Source organism: Jaculus jaculus, chromosome 6, assembly GCF_020740685.1.
Source record: "Jaculus jaculus isolate mJacJac1 chromosome 6, mJacJac1.mat.Y.cur, whole genome shotgun sequence".
Lineage (NCBI taxonomy): Eukaryota > Metazoa > Chordata > Mammalia > Rodentia > Dipodidae > Jaculus > Jaculus jaculus.
This window is the reverse complement of record NC_059107.1, coordinates 158,043,002-158,068,605: the sequence shown is the minus strand read 5'-3', so window position 1 is coordinate 158,068,605 and position 25,604 is coordinate 158,043,002. Positions and strand designations below refer to the sequence as shown.

The 25,604-nt window shown below is 45.4% G+C and overlaps 1 protein-coding gene across 1 annotated transcript in view; it reads left to right on the top strand.

Moving 5' to 3' along the window:
- The first annotated feature begins 17,919 nt into the window (after positions 1 to 17,919).
- Positions 17,920 to 25,604, top strand: part of Mrtfa (myocardin related transcription factor A) — a 201,906-nt gene continuing 194,221 nt past the window's right edge. Inside the window, exons 1-2 of the mRNA XM_004650334.3 lie at positions 17,920 to 17,938; positions 18,154 to 18,248. Of these exons, the coding sequence (XP_004650391.2) occupies positions 17,920 to 17,938; positions 18,154 to 18,248 (114 nt within the window). The remainder of the gene's footprint in view (positions 17,939 to 18,153; positions 18,249 to 25,604) is intronic.

Sequence of the window (25,604 nt, the reverse complement as noted above, 5' to 3'; positions counted from 1 at the left end):
AAAATAAAAAGCTACCATCTTTAATAATCTCAGGCTGCTTGCTTGCAGATAATGGGTGAGAAATACTGTGGGGAGACAATTCCTTTTAGAGGCTTACATTTTTCAATTTTGGTTTTAAAATGTAGGCCTTGCCTGTAGAGAACAAAGATGGTTTTTAAATACTGTGTGTGGAATGTGTTTAAAAGGATTGATTCTAGAACCTTTGTATATTTGATAGCATTTCTAACTTTCTTTTCTTTACTGTTTGCAGTTAATGTTCATGTTCTGCTATGCAATCATTTATATGCACGTTTCTTTAATTTTTTTAGATTTTCCTGGATGTATAGTTTAAACAACAAAAAGTCTATTTAAAACTGTAGCAGTAGTTTGCAGTTCTAGCAAAGAGGAAAGTTGTGGGGTTAAACTTTGTATTTTCTTTCTTATAGAAGCTTCTAAAAAGGTATTTTTATATGTTCTTTTTAACAAATATTGTGTACAACCTTAAAACATCAATGTTTGGATCAAACCAAGACCCAGCTTATTTTCTGCTTGCTGTAAATTAAGCAAACATGCTATAATAAAAACAAAATGAAGGAAAAAAAAAAAAAAAGAAGGGGGACTGGAAGGACAGTTAAGCAGCTAAGGATCTTGCCTGAAAGTCAAAGAACCCAGGTTCGGGCTGGAGAGATGGCTTAGCGGTTAAGCACTTGCCTGTGAAGCCTAAGAACTCTGGTTCCAGGCTTGATTCCCCAGGACCCACGTTAGCCAGATGCACAAGAGGGCACACATGCATCTGGAGTTTGTTTGCAGGGGCTGGAGGCCCTGGCGCGCCCATTCTCTCTCTATCTATCTGCTTCTTTCTCTCTCTCACTCTCAAATAAATAAATAAAAATGAAAAAATATTTTAAAAAAGGAACCCAGGTTCAATTCCTCAGTACCCATGTAAGCCAGATGTACAAAGGGGCACAGGCATCTGGAGTTTATTTGCAGTGGCTAGAGGGCCTGGCACACCCATTCTCTATCTCCTCTCTCTCTCTGCTTGCAAATAAATAAATAAATTAAATTAAATTTTAAAAAAGGTAGCTGGGCATAGTGGCACACACCTTTAATTCCAGCACTGAGGAGACAGAGGCAAAAGGATTGCTGTGAGTTCAAGGCCACTCTGAGACCACATAGTGAGTTCCAGGTCAGCCTGGGCTGGAGTGAGACCCTACCTCGAAAAACAAAAACAAAACAAAAAAGATACAGCGGTCTAGCTGGTGGAAGACTGATATGAGGATACATATGGATAAAGGAATGCAGTCCAGCAATCAACCAACACAATTATAGTCAATGGGTTCTCTACAAAGATTCCAAAGAAGCTAAACGGAAAGAGAACAATCATTTCTACTAACGTAATGGGAACAACTGGATTTCTTCGTGCAAGAAAACAAATCTGGAATGTGGAACAAATGCCCTTCATGTTGTACACAGAATTATCTCAGAATGGACCGCAGATGTACACAGAGCTGAAACTGGTCGCATGGTGATGCCTGCCTGTAATTCTAGTGCTTATAAGACAGAAGTATGGGCTGGAGAGACGGCTTAGCGGTTAAGCGCTTGCCTGTGAAGCCTAAGGACCCCGGTTCGAGGCTCGGTTCCCCAGGTCCCACGTTAGCCAGATGCACAAGGGGCGCACGCATCTGGAGTTCGTTTGCAGTGGCTGGAGGCCCTGGTGTGCCCATTCTCTCTCTCTCCCTCTATCTGTCTTTCTCTCTGTGTCTGTCGCTCTCAAACAAATAAATAAAAAATAAAAAATAAAATGTTTAAAAAAAAAAAAAAAGACAGAAGTGTGACCAGTTGAAAAGTCATCCTGGGCTACACGGCAAGTTGGAGAACACACGATGCTACGTGAGACCCTACCTCAGAACAAGGGGGCTGAAGCCCAAGATGGTGGTGCCAGGCTTGAGTCCCAGCACCTAGGGATGCTGAGAAAAGAGGATGACCATGAGTTGGAGGCCAGCCTGGGCTACAGAGTGAGCTCCAGGTCAACCTAGGCTAGAGTGAGGGCCTACTTTTAAAAGGGAACAAAACAGCCAGGTGTGGTGGCGCATGCCTTTCATCCCAGCACTCAGGAGGCAGAGGTAGGAGGATCACTGTGAGTTCGAGGCCACCCTGAGACTACATAGTGAATTCCAGATCAGCCTGGGCTAGAGTGAGACCCTACCTCGAAAAAACAAAACAAAAAAAGAAAGAAAGAAAGAAAGAAAGAAAGAAAGAAAGAAAGAAAGAAAGAAAAAAAGAAAGAAGAAAAGAAAATAAACAAACAAAAAACTGGGCTGGAGAGATGGTTTAGTGGTTATAGGCGCTTGCTTGAATGCCAAAGGATCCAGGTTCGATTCCCCAGGAGTCACGTAAGCCAGATGCACAAGGTGGTATATCTGTCTGGACTTTGTTTGCAGTGGTGAAGGCTCTGGTACATCCATTATCTCTCTTCCTCTCTCTCTCTTTCTCAAATATATAAAATAAATTTTAAAAAAGCAAACAAAAAGCCAAGGAGAATCAATGAAAAAGAAAAAAAAAAAGTATGGGGTAAGGAGAAGATACCTGGCAAAAAGAAAGAAGAAAGTTGAGGGCTGCTGGGAGATGCTCAGTGGGCAAAGTACTTGCCAAGACTGGGGTGGGCACTCGTCTGCAAAGCCAAAGGACCCAGGTTCAATTCCTCAAGACCCACATATGTCAGATATGCAAGGTGGCCCATGTGTCTGGAGTTCATTTGCAGAGATTAAAGGCCCAGTAGCACCCATTCTCTACCTGCCGGACTCTCTCTCTCAAATAAATTTTAAAAAATAATAATAATTTAAGCTAGGCATGGTGGTGCACATCTTTAATCCCAGCACTAGGGAGGCAGAGGTAGGAGGATTGCCGTGAGTTTGGGGCCACCCTGAGACTACATAGTGAATTCCAGGTCAGCCTGAGCCAGAGTGAGACCCTACCTTGAAAAACCAAAAAAAAAAAAAAAAAAAAAAAAAAGAAAAGAAAAGAAAAAAAGAAGTCTGGCTTGTAACTCCAGGTGGCACATGGCTTTAATCAGGAGGCAAAGACAGGAGGATTGCCATGAGTTTGAGGCCAGCCTGGGCCTACAGAGTGAGTTCTAAAAGGTAATATAAGGGCTGGAGAGATGGCTTAGCGGTTAAGCGCTTGCCTGTGAAGCCTAAGGACCTCCGTTCGAGGTTTGATTCCCCAGGACCCATGTTAGCCAGATGCACAAGGGGGCGCATGCATCTGGAGTTCGAATTTGCAGTGGCTGGAGGCCCTGGTGCGCCCATTCTCTCCCTCTCTCCCTCTCTCTCTCTCTCTCTCTCCCTCTCTCTCTCTCCCTCTCTCTCTCTCTCTCTCTCTCTCTCTCTGCCTCTTCCACTGTCTATCACTCTCAAATAAATAAATAAAAATAACCAAAAAAAAATTAAAAAAAAATAAAAGGTAACATAAAGTATTTGTGACCTTGGTTAGGCAAAGATGAATTAGAGACGACACCAGAAGCAGGAGCCCTGGGCTAGCAGTGAAGCTGGAGGCCAGAGCATCTGACCAGCGTGCTTGAAGCCTGTGGTTACATCACAAGCCACAGACTGGAAGAGGATATTTGCAAATCATATATCCAGTAAAGGATTTGTGTCTAGAACATACAAAGAACCTGCTTATTGGGGGGAGGAAGGGTATTACCATGGGATATATTTTTTAATATTTTGGTTTTTTTTTTAATTTTTATTTATTTATTTGAGAGCAACAGACAGAGAAAGAAAGAGGCAGAGAGAGACAGAGAGAATGGGTGCACCAGGGCCTCCAGCCACTGCAGTCGAACTCCAGATGCATGCACCACCTTGTGCATCTGGCTAACGTGGGTCCTGGGAATTGAGCCTCGAACCGGGGTCCTTAGGCTTTATAGGCAAGCGTTTAACCGCTAAGCCATCTCTCCAGCCCCATGGGATATTTTTTATAATCAGGGAAAATGTTAATAAAAATTGAGAAAAAAAAGAATGAACAAAAATATGTCTATATCTAATAATAAAAATAAATTAATTTAAACAAAACAAAAAGAACCTGCTTGTTTTGTTTTGTCTTGTTTCAAGGCAGGATCTCACTCTAGCCCAGGCTGACCTAGAACTCACTCTGTCACTCAGGCTGGCCTCAGACTCATGGTGATCCCCCTACCTCAGCCTTCTGAGTGCTGGGATCAAAGTCATGCACCACGATACTCAGTTTACAAAACGCTTTTCAAAAAAATTATATTATTTATTTATTTATTAGAAAGAGAATGACAATGAATGCAGCAGGGCCTCCAGCCACTACAAATGAACTCCAGATGCATGTACCACCATGTGCATCTGCCTTATGTGGGTTCTGGGGAATCAAACCTGGGTCCTTAGGCATCGCAGGCAAGGCCTTAACCACTAAGCCATTTCTCCAGCCCTACCAAACCCTTTTTAACCTAATAAAATATTCAAATTTTCTTTAATAGGCAGATTTGAATACTTTACCAAAACAAAAGACATATAGGTAGCAAAAATGCATATTAAAAAAACCCTCAAAGGCTGGGGAAATGGCTCAGTTGTTAAAGGTAGGTGCTTGTAAAACCTGCCTGCCACGATTTGGTTCCCCTGTGTAAATCCAGATGCACCAGGGCCTCCAGCCACTACAATTAAACTCCAGATGCACATTCTACCTTGTGTGTATGCATCATCCTGTGTATCTGGCTTACATGGGATCTGGGGAGTCAAACATAGGTCCTTAGACTTTGCAGGCAAGTACCTTAACTGCAACACCATCTCAACAGCCTAGTTGAGTAGGCAAGCTGGCTAGCTACCATGCTTGGTGTTCAAGTGAGAGACCCTACCTCAATAAGTAAAGTGGGGAGTAATTGAGGAAGATACCAGGTATCACCCTCTGACCACCACGCTCACACACAGTTGTGCATATGCACCTGCCCACATAATGTGAATATGCATGCAGGCACCTACACATGCCACACACATACAAAATTAATGAATTAGCCAGCACGGAGGTGCACACCTTTAATCTCAGCACTAGGGAGACAGAGGTAGGAGAATCGCGGTGAGTTCAAGGCTACCCTAAGACGACATAATGAATTCCAGGTCAGCCTGGGCTAGAGTGAGACCCTACCTCGAAAAACTAACAAAAAAAAAAAAAAAGATGACACATGCGTCTAGAGTTTGTTGACAGTGGATAGAGGCCCTGGCGTTTTCTCCCTCTCTCTTTCTCTTTTTGCCTCTTCCTATTGTGAAATAAATTAAAAAAATATTTTTGAAAAATTTACACACTCATATGTGCCACATACATACAAACATGCATACACACCTGTATGCACCCCACATACAGGGTTGTTTTTTTTTTTTTTTAATTTATTTGAAGCAGGGTATCTCTCAGGCCCAGACTGGAACTTACTCTGTAACCCAAGCTAGCCTTGAACTCATGGGGAGTCTCCTACCTCAGCATCTCAGGTGCTGCAAATACAACTGTGAGCTGTGATTTTTTTTGTTTGTTTGTTTTGTTTTTTGAGGTAGGGTCTCGCTCTAGCTCAGGCTGACCTGGAATTCACTATGCAGTCTCAGGGTGGTCTCGAACTCACAGTGATCCTCCTACCTCTGCCTCCTGAGTGCTGGGATTAAAGGCATGCGCCACCACACCCAGCTGAGCTGTGATTTTTTTTTTTAATATATTTTATTTATTTATTTGAGAGCGACAGATAGAGAGAGAAAGACAGATAGAGGGGGAGAGAGAGAATGGGCGCGCCAGGGCTTCCAGCCTCTGCAAACAAACTCCAGATGCATGCGCCCCCTTGTGCATCTGGCTAACATGGGTCCTGGGGAACCGAGCCTCGAACCGGGGTCCTTAGGCTTCACAGGCAAGCGCTTAACCGCTAAGCCATCTTTCCAGCCCTGAGCTGTGATTTTTTAAAAATTATTATTTACTGCAGGGAGTCTGAAGCCAGAGGATTAAAATGAGTTCATGAGTTCAAGGCTAGCCTGGGCTACAGAACAAACCTTGTCTCAAAGAATCAAAACAATTTTGTTATTTAGTTCATCATAAGTGTTTGAATTAATTTTGAATTGTTGATATATTGTAGTGAGACATTACTTATCTTAGCTGGGTGTGGCATATGCTTTTGGTCCCAGTACTCAGGAGGCAGAAGTAGGAGGATCATTATGACTTCAAGGCCACCCTGAGACTATACAGTGAATTCTAGGTCAGCCGGGCTTAGAGTGAGACCCTACCTTGAAAAACAAACAAAATATTACTTATCTTGATTAATGACTGAGTTGGTCTGGTATCTACTTTTAGGTACTTGATTCTCCCCACCCTCTATGATGAAAGTTTAGGGGAGATTTAATATAAGAGAAAAAAAATTTGCCAGGCATAGTGATGCCCACCTTAAATCCCAGCACCCAGGAGGCAGAAGTAGGAGGATCACCGAGAGTTTGAGGCCATCCTGAGACTACAGAGTGAATTCCAGGTCAGCCTGAGCTAAAGCGTGACTTTGCCTCGCAAATCCAGAAAAAAAAAAGAGAGAGAGAAAATCTCCGATAATGTTTGCTTGCTTTTTTACTTAGCTATTTGTGAGACAGAGCAACCCTATGTAGCCCTGATTGGCCTGGAAATCATGATAGAGACCAGGCTGGCTTGGAACTGGTTATGATCCTCCTACCTCAGCTTCCAAAGTGCTGGGATTACACGCATGAGCTATCATGCTCAGTTTAATGTTTAATTTTAAAACAAAATGTTTGTGGGCCATAAGCTGTACCTAAGAATTTTCAGTTCAATTTCACCTGGCTGTTGATGTAATAGTTTCCCTTCTCTCTAGACTGGGGGGTAGGGAGGAAGTTGTGACACTTACCACTAAGGGGCGCCAAATACCAGTTTATAAAGACACCTTCAGTGAGGCGACATGTCCTTCAGTAAAGACATTCCATAGCCTGAATTCCTTTACTCCTGAATGAATGAAAAGCCATCCATTTTGTGATTCTCTGTCTCTATAGATATCTGCTCAGGTTTCAAATACACATGTTCTAGGGCTGGGAGTGTGTGTTGCTCAGAGGAATAAGGCTTGCTTAGCATGCACAAGGCTCTGATTTTCATACTCACCACTGTGACTAAGTTAATAAAAATGGGACTAGCGTTAAATTTTTTTTTTTTTAATCCCAGCACTCGAGAGGCAGAGGTAGGAGGATTGCTGTGAGTTCAAGGCCACCCTGAGACTACATAGCGAATTCCAGGACAACAGCCCAATTTGTGCTGCTCTGGGGATTAAATCCAGGGCTTTGCTCATGCTACGCAAACTGCCAATTGAGTGACATCTCCAGCTCCTAAAAATATATTTTTTTAGGGCTGGAAAGATGGCTCAGCAGTTAAGGGACCTAAGGACCTGCAAAGCCTAAGGACCCAAGTTCAAGTTCCTAATACCCATGTAAAGGCAGTTACATAAAGTGGCCCATGTGCTTGGAGCTCATTTGCAGTGGCTAGACACCCGAGTGCACCCATTCTCTCTTCTCTGGGCAAATAATTCAATATATATTTAAAAAAATACATAATCCCAGCAGTTGGGAGGCAAAGGTAGGAGGATCGCTGTGAGTTAGAGGCCACCCTGAGACTCCATAGTGAATTCCAGGTCAACCTGGGCTACACAGTAAGACCCTACCTCAAAAAAACAAACAAAGAGCTGGGGAGGGCTGGAGAGATGGCTTAGCGGTTGAGCGCTTGCCTGTAAAGCCTAAGGATCCCGGTTCGAGGCTCGGTTCCCCAGGTCCCACGTTAGCCAGATGCACAAGGGGGGCACACGTCTGGAGTTCATTTGCAGAGGCTGGAAACCCTGGTGCGCCCATTCTCTCTCTCTCCCCCTCTATCTGTCTTTCTCTCTGTGTCTGTCGCTCTCAAATAAATAAATAAAAAATTAAAAAAAAAAAAGAGCTGGGGAGATGCCTCAGAGGTTAAGGCGCTTGCTGAAGAAGTCTGTTGGCCAGGGTTCAACTGTTTGTACCTATGTAAAGTACTAATGTAAAGCCAGATGCACCTTTGGTACATGTGTCTGGAGTTTGTTGATTTAGAGACGCAAGAGACCCTGACATAACTATTCATTTTCTCCTTCCCTCCTCTGTCTCTTTAAAAAATAACAACAAAAACTGGGCGTGGTGGTGCAGGCCTTCAATCCCAGCACTCCTATCTCTGCTTCCCAGTGCTGGGACTAAAGGCCTGCACCACCACGCCTGGCTAGGCCTGAACTTTTGGTTGAGGCCCTGTTGTAAAAGTAAAGAATGCCAGCCAGGCGTGGTGGTGCACACCTTTAATCCCAGCACTCGGGAGGCAGAGGTAGGAGGATTGCCATGAGTTCAAGGCCACCCTAAGACCACATAGTGAATTCTAGGTCAGCCTGAACCAGAGTGAGACCCTACCTTGAAAAACAAAAAAAACAAAAAACAAAAACAAAAAAAATGTTCAGGCCTTATCTCTCAAGCAAAGGAGATGACTGTCTTGCTCAAACATGCCCTGTGTTTTCCTTCTACTTGCTGTTCCTGGAATGCCCCCACCTTGTTCCCACCTATCAGACAAACTTGCCTGTGGCCTCCCCAGGTTCTCCATCAGACTGGAGCTCTCTCTTTCATTTTCTCTCTCTCTCTCTTTTTCTCTATTGTCCTCACCTCATGGTTCATATTAGCATAGTTTGTTAACTATGATGGGCAGTTTGTTTATTTCACTTTTTCCCCCCTTTGTTTTTTTGTTTTTTGTTTTTCGGTTTTTCGAGGTAGGGTCTCACTCTAGCTCAGGCTGACTATGGAGTCTCAGGGTGGCCTTGAACTCACAGCAATCCTCCTGAAAGGCCCAAGAATTCAGAAGCTCAGAAATACTATCACGCTCCAAAGGGAGCTTAAGCGGGCCACCTGCATACCTCAAACTCCAGGTTTTACTCTCTGTTAGAAGCAAGTAAAGAATCCCTCTTCTCATTATATTAGGGCCCGCTCCTAATATAAAACTAGGTAAAAAGGGCATGAGATAGCCCTCAAGGATGGGAAATGAGTAATAAAGTAGACCACTTATTTAGTTTCTGTAAATAGCCTGCACCATAAGCCTTAATAGCCCACACTGTAAGCCTTAATAGCCCACACTGTAAGCCTTAGTAACTCGCACCATAGGCTGTAGCAGCCTGCCTCAGACCACCAAGGTCATAGGAGGCTGATACCATACTCTGTTACCCCCACCTAAGGAATTGCACAAGTGCTGACCTCCAAGGTCACAGGAGACTGGTACCACACTCTGCTACTCCCACCCAAGGACCTGCGCAAACGCTGACCACCAAGGTCATAGTCATAAGAGAGTGATTGGTCCATGAGGGGCTTGAGCAAAGTAAACTAATTGGCTTAGAAACTGTGGGGTGGCACAAACTGACTGGCTAACACCCTGCAGGGGCTCCTGATATTAAATAATGATTGGTCTAATACACAGGCTTTGTTAGAAACCCTATAAAAACTACCCCATTCCTGCATTCGGGGCTCTGCAGTCCTCTACCCCTGTGCGGTGTACGACTGTGGGCCCCAGCGCGCTTGGAATAAAATCCTCTTGCAGTTTGCATCAAGACCGCTTCTCGTGAGTGAGTGATTTGGGGTGTTGCCTTATCCGGCCAGAGCGTGGGGACCCCCTGGGGGGGTTTTTTCCCACACTCCTACCTCTGCCTCCGGAGTACTGGGATTAAAGGTGTGCGCCACCACGTCTGGCTCCCTTTGGTTTTTCTTTTCTTTTTCTTTTTTTTTAAATATTTTTTTAAATTTTTTATTTATTTATTTGAGAGTGACAGACACAGAGAGAAAGACAGATAGAGGGAGAGAGAGAATGGGCGCTCCAGGGCTTCCAGCCTCTGCAAACGAACTCCAGACGCATGCGCCCCCTTGTGCATCTGGCTAACGTGGGACCTGGGGAACCGAGCCTCGAACTGGGGTCCTTAGGCTTCACAGGCAAGTGCTTAACCGCTAAGCCATCTCTCCAGCCCTCTTTTTTTTTTTTTTTAAATTATTTTATTTATTTGAGAGCCACAGTCAGAGAGAGAAAGAGGCAGGGAGAGAGATTGAGAATGAATGGGCATGCCAGGGCCTACAGCCACTGCAAATGAACTCCAGATGTGTGCACCCCCTTGTGCATCTGGCTAACGTGGCTCCTGGGGAATCGAGCCTCGAACCAGGGACCTCAGGCTTCACAGGCAAGCACTTGACCGCTAAGCCATCTCTCCAGCCCACCCCTTTGGCTTTTCTTGAGGGTGGGTCTCACTCTAGCCCAGGCCTACCTGGAACTCACTGTAGTTACAGGCTGGCCTCAACTCACAGCTCTCCTCACACCCCTGCCTCCCCAGCTCTGCAATCAAAGGTGTGTACCACTACACCTGACCTATTTCACTGACCCACACACACACACACACACACTTTTTTTTTGTTCGTTTGTTTCATTTTTGCGAGGGAGGGTCTTGCTGTAGCCCAGGCTGACCTGGAATTTGCTGTGTACTCTCAGGGTGGCCTCAAACTCGTGACAATCCAAAGTGCTGGGATTAAAGGCGTGCGCCACCACTTTTTAAATATTTCCTCTAGTTCTCTGTATGTAGCCAAGGAATGCTTATTATATTGTATCCAGAATTCTAATTTTAGTATCTGTACTCTGGCCTTGCTAAGTTTTTAGCCTGATATGGGACAAGGCCTCAGTTCCCTCAGCTGGAGAATGGGAATTATAAGAGCAAAAAGCACAAGGCTACCACAATGATACTCTCCTCATGTATTTGAGTGTCATCAACAAAAGAAAAGACCTGCCCACCCAGGGCAGAAGAATAGTGGAGGGCTTCCTGGAGGAAGTAGGGTAAGAGTCCTGACAGATGTTGGCCAGTTATCAAGGCAGACCAAGGTCTCCCTGCATTCTTTGGCAGCCAGGTCACACCTGAGTGATTTTTTTTTTTTTTTTTTTTCCCGAGGTAGGGTCTCGCTCTAGCCCAGGCTGACCTGGAATTCACTGTGGAGTCTCAAGGTGGCCTCGAACTCACGGCAATCCTTCTACCTCTGCCTCCCAAGTGCTGAGATTAAAGGTGTGCGCCACCACGCCCGGCTACACTTTTTTTTTGGTAACACCTGAGTATTTTATGTAGCTACAGTTTGGTTACCAACAACAGAAGGCCTACTCTGGGAGAAGAGATCTGCCGAGTCTTGCTCCTCCGGGATCCTCCGCCCCACCCACTCCAGCTGTCTTGAGTGTTAGCCGCTAAGGGTTTTCAGCTGCCCGAATGCCTTTAGTTAAAGAGAGCTGCCTGGGGGACTGTCATTCCCTCAGGGCCATTAGCTAGAGATGGGAGAGACAAACGCTGGAAGCTTCCAGTGCCTTAAACTGCCGGAGCTCTCCTGCTGTGGGTCAAGCCCAGACAAGACCCTGCTAGGCTTTGCTGGGTTCCTTCCCTTTTCCCGTCTTGCTCAACTTCCTCCCTCAACAACCCTTCTTGTTGGCTGATGGCCGTCATATATATATAAATTTTTTTTTTTTTTTTTTTGGTTTTCGAGGTAGGGTCTCGCTGTAGCCCAGGCTGACCTGGAATGCACTCTGTAGTCTCAGGGTGGCCTCGAACTCACAGAGATCCTCCTACTTCTGCCTCCCAAATGCTGGGATTAAAGGCTTGCGCCACCAAGCCCTGCTAGTTTTTTTTTTTTTTTTTTTTTGAATTTGGGTTTTGCTGTAGCCCAGGCTGACCTGGAATTCACTATGTAGTCTCAGGCTGGCTTGAACACACAGCAATCCTCCTACCTCTGCCTCCCCAGTGCTGGGATTAAAGGGGTGCCACTACACCTGGAGAGAGAGAGAAAAGAATTAACGGAGAGAGAGAGAGAGGAAAGAAAGGAGGGAGAGAAAGAGAGAGAATGAATGAATGCATTTCCTTTTAAAAAAATTTTTTTTGTTTTATTTTTATTTATTTATTTGAGAGCAACAGAGAGAGAGAGAAAGAGGGGATGAGAGAGAGAGGAGAGTGGGCACGCCAGGGCCTCCAGCCATTGCAAACGAACTCTAGACGCGTGCGCCTCCCCCCCCCCCATGCATCTGGCTAACGTGGGTCCTGGGGAATCAAGCCTTGAACCGTGGTCCTTAGGTTTCACAGGCAAGTGCTTAACCACTAAGCCATCTCTCCAGCCCTGAATGCATTTCTTTGTGCATCTGGCTTTGCTTGGGTACTGGGGAATTGAATTTGGGTCTTTTTTTTTTTTTTTTTTTTTTCCCCCGAGGTAGGGTTTTACTCTAGTCCAGTCTGGGCTGACCTGGAATTCACTATGTAGTCTTAGGGTGGCCTCAAACTCAGGCGATCCTCCTACCTCTGCCTCCCAAGGACTGGGATTAAGGGTCATTAGGTTTTATGGGCAAGCACCTTTGCCTCTGAGCCATCTCTCCAGGCCCAGGTGTTTCTTTTTTTTTTTTAATGACAACTTCCATAATTATAGACAATAAACCATGACAATTCTCTCCCCCTTCACTTTCCCCTTTGCAACTCCATCATATCCCCTCCCCTCTCAGTCTGTCTTTTATTTTGATGTCATCATCTTTTCCTCCTATTATTTGGGTCTTTTGTAGGTAGTGTCAGGCAACTGTGAGGTCATGGATATCCAGGCCGTTTTGTGTCTGGAAGAGTGCATTGTAAGGAGTCCTACCCTTCCTTTGGCGTTTACATTCTTTCTGGCACCTCTTCAACATTGGACCCTGAGCCTTGGAAGATGTGATAGAGATGTTTGAGTGCTGAGCACCCCTCTGTCACTTCTTCTCAGCACTATGGTGCCTTTTGAGTCATCCCAGAGGTCACTGCCATCTGAAAAGAGAAGCTTCTCTAACAAAAAGTGAAAGTAACATTAGTATGTAGGCATGAACATTAAGAGTGGTGCTTACTGGGCAGTTTGGTGAGCATAATATATGTATTTGGTCAGACATCAGCAGGTGTTACACCCCTAGGTCTCATGACTTCCCCCTCATAGGTTTTCAGTATCAGGCGTGTGTTCCCTCCTGTGGAGCCGGCCTCTAGCCCAATTAGAGAGCATTTGTTTCTCCCAGCACAGACATGCTACTATTGCACCCTTGGCTCACTTGGCCTGGCTGGCCAAACGTGGGGTTTGCAGTGTCCACTGTTGTTTTTCTCCACTGATTACTTCTCTCTTTCACGGAGCTGCATGCAGTGTAACTTTTTCCAGCTTTCTGTCAGCTGGTTTACATGGAGGTGGTTTTCAGCTCAGCTCCAGCACCCAAACATGTGGAGCAATAGGGTCTTACCATCTATTCCTGGTGGGAAACCAAGAAACTTGACCATGGTCTGTAATATTTTGGGGGTATCAGGGACCTCTCTGGCCAATAACTCACTGGAAGGTATCCCATCCCTGGCACTGAAAATTTTCTAGTAACAATCTATGGCTTGTGGGTGTGCCATTGTCCAAAAAAGTAGGTTTCCATATGGCTTATTCACACCCTTTTAGATTTTTTAAAAAGTATTTCTATTTTTATTTATTTATTTGAGAGAGAGAGATACAAAAGTAGGCAGGTAGAGAGAGAGAGAGAATGGGCGTGCCAGGGTCTCCAGCTGCTGCAAACGAACTCCAGACACATGCACCACCTTGTGCATCTGGCTTACGTGGGCCCTGGGAAGTTGAACCTGGGTCCTTCGGCTTTGCAGGCAAGCACCTTAACCGCTAAGCCATCACTCCAGGCCCCTCTTAGATTTTGATTAACCTTCCCCCGACCCTTCCTTTACTCAATCTCTTCCCCAACCTCACTTAGGCCTTTCTATCCCCAGTAATCTGTTCATTACTTACATATATGCAATACCCTCCCCTTAAGTCCTCCCTTCTCCCTTCTTTCTAGTCCCTTTCTAGCCTGCTGGCCTCTGCTCTAGAGTTTCAGTTGTTTCCTCCCCGCTTTTTCCCCTTGTTTTCCTCTTTCTCTTTTCCTTTCACCCATTCTTTCTTTCTTTCAACAGGTTTCATGTATCCCAGGCTGGTCTCAAATTGGATATGTAGTCAAGGATGACCTTGAATTTCTGATCCTCCTGACCCACCTCCCAACTGCTGGGATTATAGACCTGCACAGTGCCCCATTTTATTCCATGCTGGGGGGGGGGGTCAAACCCAGGGCTTCTGAATGTGATGCAAACACTACCAATTCAGCTCCTTCCCCAGCTGGACAAATCTGCTCCTAATGACCTTGACCCAAGACACCTATGAATCAAGTGACCAGAAAATAACTTGATTTAGGTTCTCAGAGTCATCACCTGTGGCGGCTTTTGTCTTTATCATAGTTGTGGGTTTTGTGTTTTAGTAATTGGGATAGAACTCAGGGCCTTGAGCTTGTAGGGAAGGACTTTACCACTGAGCTATATCCCCATACTGCTATTTGTTTTTATATTGCTTTATTATCCTTGTGATTATTCCTGTTTATTCATTCCACCTGAAAGCCAGATAGCCCAGGAGCCCTATGCAAAGAGAACTTTCCATTTTAGTAGTTGAACAGAGGACTCACTATGATTGGACCAAGCACAAAATGGTGGTGATGGTGGTTGATCAGGCCTGCAACAGGGGTTCTTCCCTGGCATGTTAAGTAGTGAAGTCTTTCCTATGACAGCCATAGGGATAAAGAGTGAGGAAGAGTGCTTCCCTTAGCAGGAGAAAGAAAATGGTTGCCTAGAAGGACAACAATAACACATGTAGACTTGAGAAGATGGCTTAGCGGTTAAGGTGCTCACCTGCAAAGCCAAAGGAGCCTGGTTCGATTCCCCAGGACCCACGTAAGCCAGATGCACAAGGAGGCGCATGCGTCTGGAGTTTGTTTGCAGTGGCTGGAGGCCCTGCTGCACCCATTCTCTCTCTCTCTGTCTCATTCATATAAATAAATAAATAAAATATATTAAAAAAAATAACAAGGCCGGGCGTGGTGGCGCACGCCTTTAATCCCAGCACTCGGGAGGCAGAGGTAGGAGGATTGCCATGAGTTCAAGGCCACCCTGAGATGACAGAGTTAATTCCAGGTCAGCCTGGACCAGAGTGAGACCCTACCTCGAAAAACAAAAACAAAAACAAAAACAAAAACAAAAACAAACAAACAAAAAAAAAACACATGTCGCCAGTAAGTTCTGACAAACTGAAGAAATGCCCATGTGAAGTGATTGGGATGATGAGCCCTATGAAAACTATGACCTGAAGAATGACAGCAGGGGAGAGGGTCTTCACCTCCGCTGCTTTGGGCATGAGGAGGAACTGTGGGAAGGGGAGAAAGTGGACGGCAATGTGTTCTGTGTAGTTTTAAAGGATAACATTTGAGCCAGGTGTGGTGGCGCACACCTTTAATCCTAGCACTTGGGGTGCTGAGGTAGAAGGATTGCAGTGAGTTTAAGACCAATCTGGGCTACAGTAAGTACCAAGTCAGTCTGGACTAGAGTGAGACCCTACTTTGAAAAAAAAAAGGTTAACATTAGATGAAATTTAAAGTCAGAGATCAGGGCTGCAGTGATGACTCAGTGGTTAAGGCGCTTGCCTGGGAAGCCTAAGGGCCCAGGTTTGATTCCCCAGTACCCACATAAGCCAGATGCCACATGCATCTGGGGTTCATTTGCAGTGACTAGAGGCTCTGCCGTGCCCATTCTATCTGCCTCTATCTTTTATTTATTTTTATTTTTGTTTTTTCAAGGTAGGGTCTCACTGTAGCCCAGGCAGACCTGGAATTCACTCTATAGTCTCAGGGTGGCTTCGAACTCATGGAGATCCTCCTACCTCTGCCTCCCAAGTGCTGGGATTAAAGGTGTGTGTCACCACACCCGACATTGCCTCTCTCTTTTAAATAAATAAAATATTTTGCAGTCAGAGATCAGAGGGGAACTTTAAGAAATACAAGAATAGCCAGGTGTGGTGGCATACATGAGTTTGAGGCCACCTGAGACTACAGAGTGAATTCCAGGCCAGCCTGAGCTACAGTGAGACCTACCTCGAAAAATCAAACTAAACAAGAGTATTTTACATATCTAGAATTCATATATATGTGCACATACAAAATATGTACAATATGTAATTTAAGTTGGCCAAAAAAAGAATAGTCCTGTCTGTGAGGTGGTAAGCTTGTCATGTCTGGGGAGCTTGCCCGCAGCCTGTTATGAATGGACACATTGTTCTTCTGATGACTAATAAGACACACTTGTGCTTCCTTTTACCTTGACTCTTTCACCAGGGATGTGTCTCCATGGGCAATATCCGGAATGCCTCACCCTGGTCTTATCTTGGGGAAATCTTGCCCTACCCCAACAGTTCCAGCCTGTGGTACTTTCTCCTCTGAGGGCATTTTTGCATCCTGTCAGTCATGACCCAACCTGGAGTTGGAGTTTCCCAAGCTTCTGCCTGAGCTTCCCCTCAGCTGCATGCAAGCACCCCCGGGTGTGACCAACTGCATCTTATCTGCTTCACCCTTCATGACATGTTTGCTGAGGTTGGCATGGTGGCACACACCTGTAACACCAGCCCCTGAAAGAAGGTGGAGGATCAGGAGTTCATGGTTGTCCTCCAATACATAGCAAGTTCAAAGTCAGCTTGGGCTACTTGGGACCCGTCTCAAAAAAAAGGGGGGGGGGCTGGAGAGATGGCTTAGCGGTTAAGGCACTTGCCTCAAAGCCTGAGGACCTAGGTTCGGTTCCCCAGATTCCACAAAAGACAAATGCACAAATTGGTGCATATGTCTGGAATTCATTTGCAGCAGCGAGAGGTCCTGATACACCCATTCACTCTCTCTCCCTCTTTATCTCTCTTGCAATAAATAAATAAATAAAATAAAAATAAAAAAGAGGTCCAGAGAAATTACAGTAGTTGACAGTGCTTGTTTGTAAAGCCTGATATCCTGGGTTCAATTCACCAGTGCCAATGTGAAGCCAGATGTTAGCAATAGCAGGAGGCTTTGGTGTGCCCATACTCAGTCTCTTTTTGCCTTTTTCTCTACCTCTCTCAAATAAAAATACCTAAAAAGAAACAAAAAAGTATACTTGTCAAATAAATACTTTTATCAAGGCTTCTGTGGGAGGATTTTTTTGCGTTGGGGGAAGGTGTAACTAAGGGGTCACAGGATCTGATCTACCTCAAAAATTCTGTGATGAGACCAGTAGTACTGACTTCAAATTGAAGCTAACTTTTACATGAATAATTGGGAATTACCCAGGTCCACTTTGGCTTGTGCAGCAGACAGAACTATATCAGAGCAGGGCGTGGTGGCACATGCCTTTAATCCTAGCACTCAGAGGCAGAGATAGGAGGACTGCTGTGAGTTCGAGGGCTTCCCTGAGACTACATAGTGAATTCCAGGTAACCCTGGGTTAGAGGGAGACCTTACCTTGAAAAACTGAAAAAACAAAGCAAAACATCAACAATACCAAACAAACAAAACAAAACACCCCAGAACTATACCAGTGGGCAGTCCAAGGAGATCTTTACTGGGTGAACATGGTTTAATAACAAAAATTTACTGTGCTAGCCAGATGTGGTGGTGCACGCCTATAATCCCAGTACTCAAGAGGCAGAGGTAGGAGGATTGCCATGAGTTTGAGGCCACCCTGAGACTACATTGTTGAATACAGGTCAACTTGGGCTAGAGCAAGACCTTACCTCGAAAAAAAAAATTACTGTGCAATGTAATAAGTTACCCCTTTTGTCTCTTTCTGTGCCTTCCCAAAGCTACAAGAATGAGCCCTTACTAGCCACGGCCTCTAGTTATGTTAACCCTTCTCCCTACCTTTGCCTCGAACACAGGAAAGGTTCAGGTAAAGCACTTTTCTTTCTTTTCTTTACTATCAAGTTCGAATTGTTTCTCTTTTCGGGGCTCTCTTCCTTGACTGGGATGGGGTCCAGAAAGGACAGGAAGGGGCCTGCCTCCATGGCTAGCCTTTATTACAGTGGGCCTTGGCTTAAACTTGTCTGTCTCTTCCCTTTAGTCTGCATTCCTTTTCCTGTAGAACTCATAGACCAGGTTTTTCTTTCTGTCTCAACACACACACAACCACAACACAACACACACACTTTGCAACATCTCAGTAGTTTAGAAATGCATGAGCCGCAGGGAGTCATCCAGTGCAGTCTTTTCTTTGCAAATGCACCCCCCACCCCCGAGTCTCCAATATCACAAGCTCCAGGGCTCCTTCAGCCCCTCTTCCTTCTCCAGTCCAAAGCACTTTCGTCGTGGATGATCTCAACATCCTAAGGCAGGTAGGTGTCAATAATCTTTTACCGTAAGGGAAACGGACTCAGAGACACCAGGCGGCGGGCCACGGAGAGGCGGGGGCGTGACGGGAATTCAGGGCTCCAGGCCAGGGCAGAATTGATTGTCTCATTTTGGGAAGTGTGGAAATGAAAAAAAAAAAATAATGGACTTTGGGAGCCCCAGCGGGGCAGATACAGCCCCGAGAAGGATCGCGACGGAGCTCTGCAGGATGACCGCAGTAAAAGCTCGCGGTTGGGCTCCCATTCCTCCCGGAGCTGGGGGAGCCAGCCCTGGAGCGGCTGGGGCGGGGGGGTTCTTTTCTGCCCTTCCCTTTGACAGGATGACCAATGGACTGCGGCCCCTTTAAGGCCCCAGAGCCCCGCCTCCGGCTCGTCGCCGACCTCCTCCCCACCTCCCGGCAGCTCTCTCGCCAGTTCCAGAGTGGCCTGGGCGATGAAGTCATCTCTCAGCTTCTCATTGGCTACGCTGTGCTGTCAGTCACAGGAAGTCGCGCCGCCGTACTAGCGTTTCCCGTCCCTTTTCCTTCGCCTCAGTCTGCTGCCTAAGGCTTCTGATTGGTCAGCGCCGCCGTCACTCTTCCGGCTGGGGGGGCGGGGCCTGGCGGAGGCGGGACTCTGGTGTGGTGGGAGGGTCGAAGGTTCCGTGGCTTGAGAGAGGAGCCGGCGGCGTCCGTGTCTGTGGTGGCCCCGGCGGCGAGAGCGAGCGACCCATCCTCCCCAGCCCCTCGGCCTCCGTTCGTCACACTCCCTCGAGGTCCAAGAAATGGTGGTTGTGATACTTAGAAAGACTGGTAGAGGCCTGTGTGTATTTCAGTACTCGTTCAACTTGCTTTTGTCACGATTTCTGTTTTCTTCATGGCATATGACATCACAAAAGGACAAACTGGTGGACGATTAATATACTGCTTGCTGGCCTATACTTGGCATGAAGACTGTGCATACAGGAATGTGAAATACATCGCTTGAATAAAATAATGAAATTACACCTATGCTTCATGTGTTTTTACATAGTTTTAAAACCCATAAGGTACCTGGAATGCCCTGAAGTTGTGAGTTTCTGAGGTCTTTTAAGATCTTTTCTACTGAAACCTGTAACATAAGCTTTATTTTCAAAAAGAAGTTAAACTTAAGTGGCTTACTTTAGAAAACCCCTCCAAAAAACTCACTTCGCGGTTTTGCTGTTGAAAATTAGCCGTCTCCCAGGGGTGAGGTGGTACGGCCAGCTGGCCCACAGCTCCATGGCTGCAGGGTGGGGAACCTTTGGCTGAAAGTTATTAAACTAAGTTTTGTAAAATAAAATGGTGTTTGAATATTTCATAGCAAATCAAAGGACTTTCTTATGCTTTTGTTTTGTTTTGTTTTTTTGAGGCAGGTCTTGCTCTAGCTCAGGCTGACCTAGAATTCAGTATGTAGTCTCAGGGTGGTCTTGAACTCATGGTGATCCTCCTACCTCTGCCTCCCAAATGCTGGTGTTAAAGGCGTGCACCACCATGCCCAGTTTACATTTTTTTTAATGGAATGAAAAAGAAGGAAACCATTACTGCTTTCTCTCTTTTTTAAAAATATTTTTTGGTTTGTTTTATCTTTATTTATTTGAGAGTGAGAGGTAGAGAGAGAGAGAGGAAGAGAGAAAGAACGGGCGCGGCAGGGCTTCCAGCTACTGCAAATGAAGTCCAGACGCGTGCGCCCTCTTGTGCATCTGGCTAATGTGGGTCCTGGGGAATTGAGCCTCGAACCAGGGTCCTTAGGCTTCACAGGCAAGCGCTTAACTGCTAAGCCATTTCTTCAGCCCTGTTACTGCTTTCTTCAAGAGATACATGCAAGGAAAAATGTCTCTTAATCTAGGTCTAACATGTGGTTTAGTTCTCTGCCAGTACTATAATGAAGAGCACTGTTTTAAAAAGTGTTCCCGGCTGGGTGTGGTGGCACATGCCTCTAATCCCAGCACTTGGGAGGCAGAGGCAGGAGGATCGCTGTGAGTTCGAGGCCACCCCGAGACTACATAGTGAATTCCAGGTCATCCTGGGCTAAAGTGAAACCCTACCTTGAAAAGCTAAAAATTTTAAAAAAATGAAAAGGGTTCCCAAAGTCACATTCACTAGGATAACTTTTTTTACTTAGAGTTAAATCCTGAGAGATGGAAGTATAATATGTATCCCATCATCCAAAAATATTTATTGCAGACTTTCCATGTCCTTAATGCTCTGCCAAATGCTGTGAGGGAGGGATTCAGAAAAATATAAAACAGGATCTCAGCCCATAAAGGGCAAAACCATAAAAGTTTGGGTCACCCAGTAGTAATTATGGATACTTTTTAAGTAATGACTTCATTTATTCATTCAGCAGACTTTGTTCCAGGCTTGTAGCATGCCAGGTAATTTTTTTTTTTTGGAGCTGGGGTTAGTCAAGATAAGTGAGATGGTCCCTGCTTTTTTTTTCTTTTTGTTTTTTTTTGAGGTAGGGTCTCTCTCTAGCCCAGGCTGACCTGGAATTCACTGTGGAGTTTCTCAGGGTGGCCTCGAACTCACGGCAATCCTCCTACTTCTGCCTCCCAAGTGCTGGGATTAAAGGCATGCGCCACCACGCCCGGCTCTCGGTCCTTGCTTTTGAGGGGATAACGGGTTCATGGGAGAGGCAGAAAGTGATAGATGAGGGGCTGAGGCAGATGGTTCAGTGGTTAAAAACGCCTGCTGTACAAGCCTAATGACTGGAGTTTGTGTCAGCTTGCAGCCAGCTAGTTTGATACTTGCAGCAGAGAGCAAAGAGAGACCCTGTCTTAAACAAGGTAAAGGCAAGGACTCCCAAAATTGTTCTCTGATCTCCACATGCACATGCGCGCATGCACATGCACACTTAAAAAAAAGAAAGTGCCGGGTATGGTGGCACACCTCTTTAGTCCCAGCACTTGGGAGACAGAGGTAAAAGGAACACTATGAGTTCGAAGTCACCCTGAGACTACATTCAGGTCAGCCTGGGCTAGAGCAAGACTTTACCTCAAAAAATCAAAAAAAAAAAAAAAAAAGCTGGGTGTGGTAGTGCATGCCTTTAATCCCAGCACTTGGGAGGCAGAGGTAGGAGGATCGCTGTGAGTTCGAGGCCACCCTGAGATTACACAGTGAATTCCAGGTCAGCCTGAACTAGAGTGAAATACTATCTTGAGAAAAAAATAAAAGTGATATGATTCTAACAAGGTGAAATAAAAAGTCTAGCACCAAATCCAGAGTAGTGGAAGAGTCAAAGAGGCTTTTTCTTTGATAATGTGGGAAGGCTTATTAAAGAGGAGATGGTGTTTGAGTTGAATCTTTCATTTTTTTTTTCCATTATTTATAAGTGAGAGGGAGAGAATATGAATGGGCTTGCCCAGGCTCTAGCCACTGCAAATGAACTCTAGATACCTATGCCACCTTGTGCATTTGGCTTGTGGGTTCTTGGAATGGACCCTGAGTCTTAGGCTTTGCAGGCAAGCACCTTAACCGCTAAACCATCTCTCCAGCTTTGGAAGAAAGCACTTTACTATGACCTATATTCCAAACCCTGTTTTTATTTATTTTCTTTGAGACGAGGTTTCATTCTATAGCCCAGGTTGGCCAGGAGCTCAGTGTATAGCTCATACTGGCCTCACATTTGGGTAGTCCTCCTGCCTCAGCCTTCCAAAAGCTGGAATTACAGTCATGAGCTACCATGCCCAGCTTCATTTTGTTATCCTTCCCCTCCCCTCCCTTCTTTCCTTCTAATCTTCCTCCCTCCCTCTCTTCATTTTTTTTTTTTTTTTTTTGAGGTAGGGTCTTGCTGTAGCCCAGGCTGACCTGTAATTCACTATTCACTATGTAGACTCAGGTTGGCCTCCAACTCATAATCCTTCTACCTCTGCCTCCCAAGCGCTGGGATCAAAGGCGTGTACCACCATGCCCAGTTCTTCATTCTCTTGTTGTTCTTTCCCTTCTTGCCTTCTTTCAAGAATTGTTGCTGTGTTGCCCGGGCTGGCCCTTGGACTTCTGAGCTTAAGTCCTTCTCCTGCCCCAGATTCTTGAGTAGCTGGGACTATAGGTACATGGTATGTCTGGTTTGTTTCTTGTTTCCAGCTTCAAAAGTTATTCTTGGGACTTGGTAGGTGCTCAGTAAATACTTGTTGAATTTAAAACAAACATGAATTAAATATGTATTTACTCTGCATATAAAATGTTCATGCTTGGGGCTACAGAGAGGCTCAGACATTAACAGCACTTGCTTGTAAAGCCTGCTGTTCCAGATTTGATTCCCCACTACCCACATTAAGCCAGATGCACAAAGTGGTTTATGCATCTGGAATTGGTTTGCAGTGGCAGGAGGCCTTTGTGCACCCTCTTTTAGTCTCTCCTTGCAAATAAATAAAACATTAAAAAAAATGTGCATGCTTGGAGCCAGGCATGGTGGCTCATGCCTTTAATCTCATCACTCAGGAAGCTGAGGTAGGAGAATTGCTATGAATTCCAGGCCCGTCTGAGCTATAGTGAGACCCTCCCTTAAAAAAAGAAGTATATACTTGGGATGATAGTTGGAACTGATTGATACAAGGAATATTTTCATGTATTCCTGCCTAAGTAAGGACTTTGGTAAGAACCCCCTCCCCCCAACCCAGGTAGGGCCTCACTGTAGCTCAGGCTGACCTGGAATTCACTATGTAGCCCCAGGGTGGCCTCCAACTCATGGTGATCCTCCTACCTCTGTTTCCCGAGTGCTGGGATTAAAGGCAGTTTTTTTTTATAATAATTTTTTTTCATTTATTTTTATTTACTTATTTGAGAGCAACAGACAGTGAGAGAAAGAGGTAGAGAGAGAGAGAGAGAGAGAGAGAGAGAGAGAGAGGGGGAGGGAGAGAATGGGCGCGCCAGGGCCTCTAGCCACTGCAAATGAACTCCAGACGCGTGCGCCCCCTTGTGCATCTGGCTAACGTGGGTCCTGGGGAATCCAGCCTCGAACCAGGGTCCTTAGGCTTCATAGGCAAGCGCTTAACCGCCAAGCCATCTCTCCAGCCCTAAAGGCAGTTCTTAAAAAAATATTTATTTATTTGAGAGAGTGAGAAGGAGGCAGATAGAAGATAGAAAATGAGCGTGCCAGGGCCTGTAGCCATTGCAAGGGAGGAACTCCAGATGCGTTGTCAGCTTGTGCAGCTGACTTTATGTGGGTGCTGAGGAGTAAAACTCCAGATGCGTAGGCCACCTTGTGTGCACGTGCTACCTGTGTGCTTGTGTCACCTGTGTGTTTGGCTTACGTGGGTGGGACCTGGAGAGTCGAACATGGGTCTTAACTGCTAAGCCATGTCTCCAGCCCTTTTTTTCCCCTTTGTTTTTTTTTGAGGTAGGGTCTCACTTTAGCATAGGTTAACCTGGAATTTACAATGTAGGCTCCAACTGGCCTCAAACTCACAGTGATCCTCTGACCACTTCCTCCATGCCCAGCTCCCTATTTCTTTTCTTTTCTTTTTTAGAAATTATATTTAGAGACAGATACACAAAGAGAGAGTGGGCATGCCAGGGACTGCAGCCATTGTAAATGAACTCCAGACTCAGGCGCCACCTTGTACATCTGGCTTACTTGGGTCCTGGGGAATAGAACCTGGGTCCTTTGGCTTTCAGAGCAAGCATCTAAGCCACTAAGCCATCTCTCCACCTCCTAATTCTTTTTTATAAAAAATATTGTTATTTATTTGAGAGGAGAGAGAGAAAATGTGTGAGTACAGCAGAACCTACTGCCATTGTAAATGAACTCCAGATGCATGCACCACTGTGTGCATCTGCCTTTATGCACATCTGGGGAATCAAGCTTGGGCCAGCAGGCTTTGCAAGCATTTTTAATGTCCAAGTCATCTCAGCCCCCCCTACCCCTGCTTAAAAAAATCAAAAAGAATTTATTTATTTGACAGAGAAAGAAGGAGAGAAAGAGAATGGGTGTGCCAGGGCCTCCAGCCAGTGCAAACGAACTCCAGACGCGTGCACCCCCTTGTGCATCTGGCTAATGTGGGTCCAGACGCATGCACCCCCTTGTGAATCTGGCTAATGTGGGTCCTGGGGAATTGAACCAGGGTCCTTTGGCTTTGCAGGCAAACAACCACTAAGCCATCCCTCTAGCCCTTATAAATAGCAAAGGGACTAGCTAGAAAGAAGAAACAGGGTTCAGTGGCAAGGGAATACAAAGGAAGGTGGTGGAAGGGATTAAGATCAGAGTGCATTGTATACATGTATGAAGGTTATCCATAAAAAGTTTTTAAAAAGCAGGGATACAGGCCAGGCATGGTGGTGCATGCCTTTAATCCCAGCACTCAGGAGGATCGCTGAACTCCAGATACATATGCCACCATGTGCATCTGGCTTACATGGGATCTGGAGAATTGAACCTAGGTCCTTTGGCTTTGCAGGCAGGTGTCTTAACCGCTAAGCTATCTCTCTAGCCCCCCCCTATTTTTGCCCTCATAATATGCAAGTCTTGCACATGTAACGACAGCCATGGTAAGATCATAAAGGCAAACATTTCGTTCTAACTGGAAGACAGAGTTCCAGTGCATCCTTTGGTTCTTACATTCTTTTCTACCACCTGTTTGCCAGTCCCTGGGCCTTGGAGGGTGATGAGACCCCCTTTCAATCAAAATGAAACAAAACAACAAAATCACATACAAGCCAGGTGTGGTAGTGCATGCCTTTAATCCAAGCACTCTGGAGGCAGAGGTAGGAAGATTGTGAGTTCGAGGCCATCCTGAATTCTTGATCAGCCTGGGCCAGAGTGAGCCTACCTTGAAAAGTCAAAAACAACAACAAAAAAAAAACATTCAAGAAAAATCAATGGAATAGTCTCTCTTGCAAGGATTGTGCAGTTTTTTGTTTTTTTTTTTTTTTTTTTTAAATTTTTTAAATTCCTTTTAAATTTTTATTTATTTATTTGAGAGCGACAGACACAGAGAGAAAGACAGACAGAGGGAGAGAGAGAGAATGGGCGCGCCAGGGCCTCCAGCCACTGCAAACGAACTCCAGACGCGTGCGCCCCCTTGTGCATCTGGCTAACGTGGGACCTGGGGAACCAAGCCTCGAACCGGGGTCCTTAGGCTTCATAGGCAAGCGCTTAACCGCTAAGCCATCTCTCCAGCCCGATTGTGCAGTTTTGGAGAATGAATATTTTCTGTCTATTGTGTAACATAGTCCTTCAAAAGGTAGTGTTTGATTATTGTTTTTTTTTTTTTTCCTTTTTTTTCAAGGTAGGGTCTTGCTGTAGCCCAGGCTGACCTGGAATTAAATATGTAGTCTCAGGGTGGCCTCGAACTCATGGTTGATCCTCCTACCTGTGCCTCTCAAGTGGGGATTAAAGGTGTGC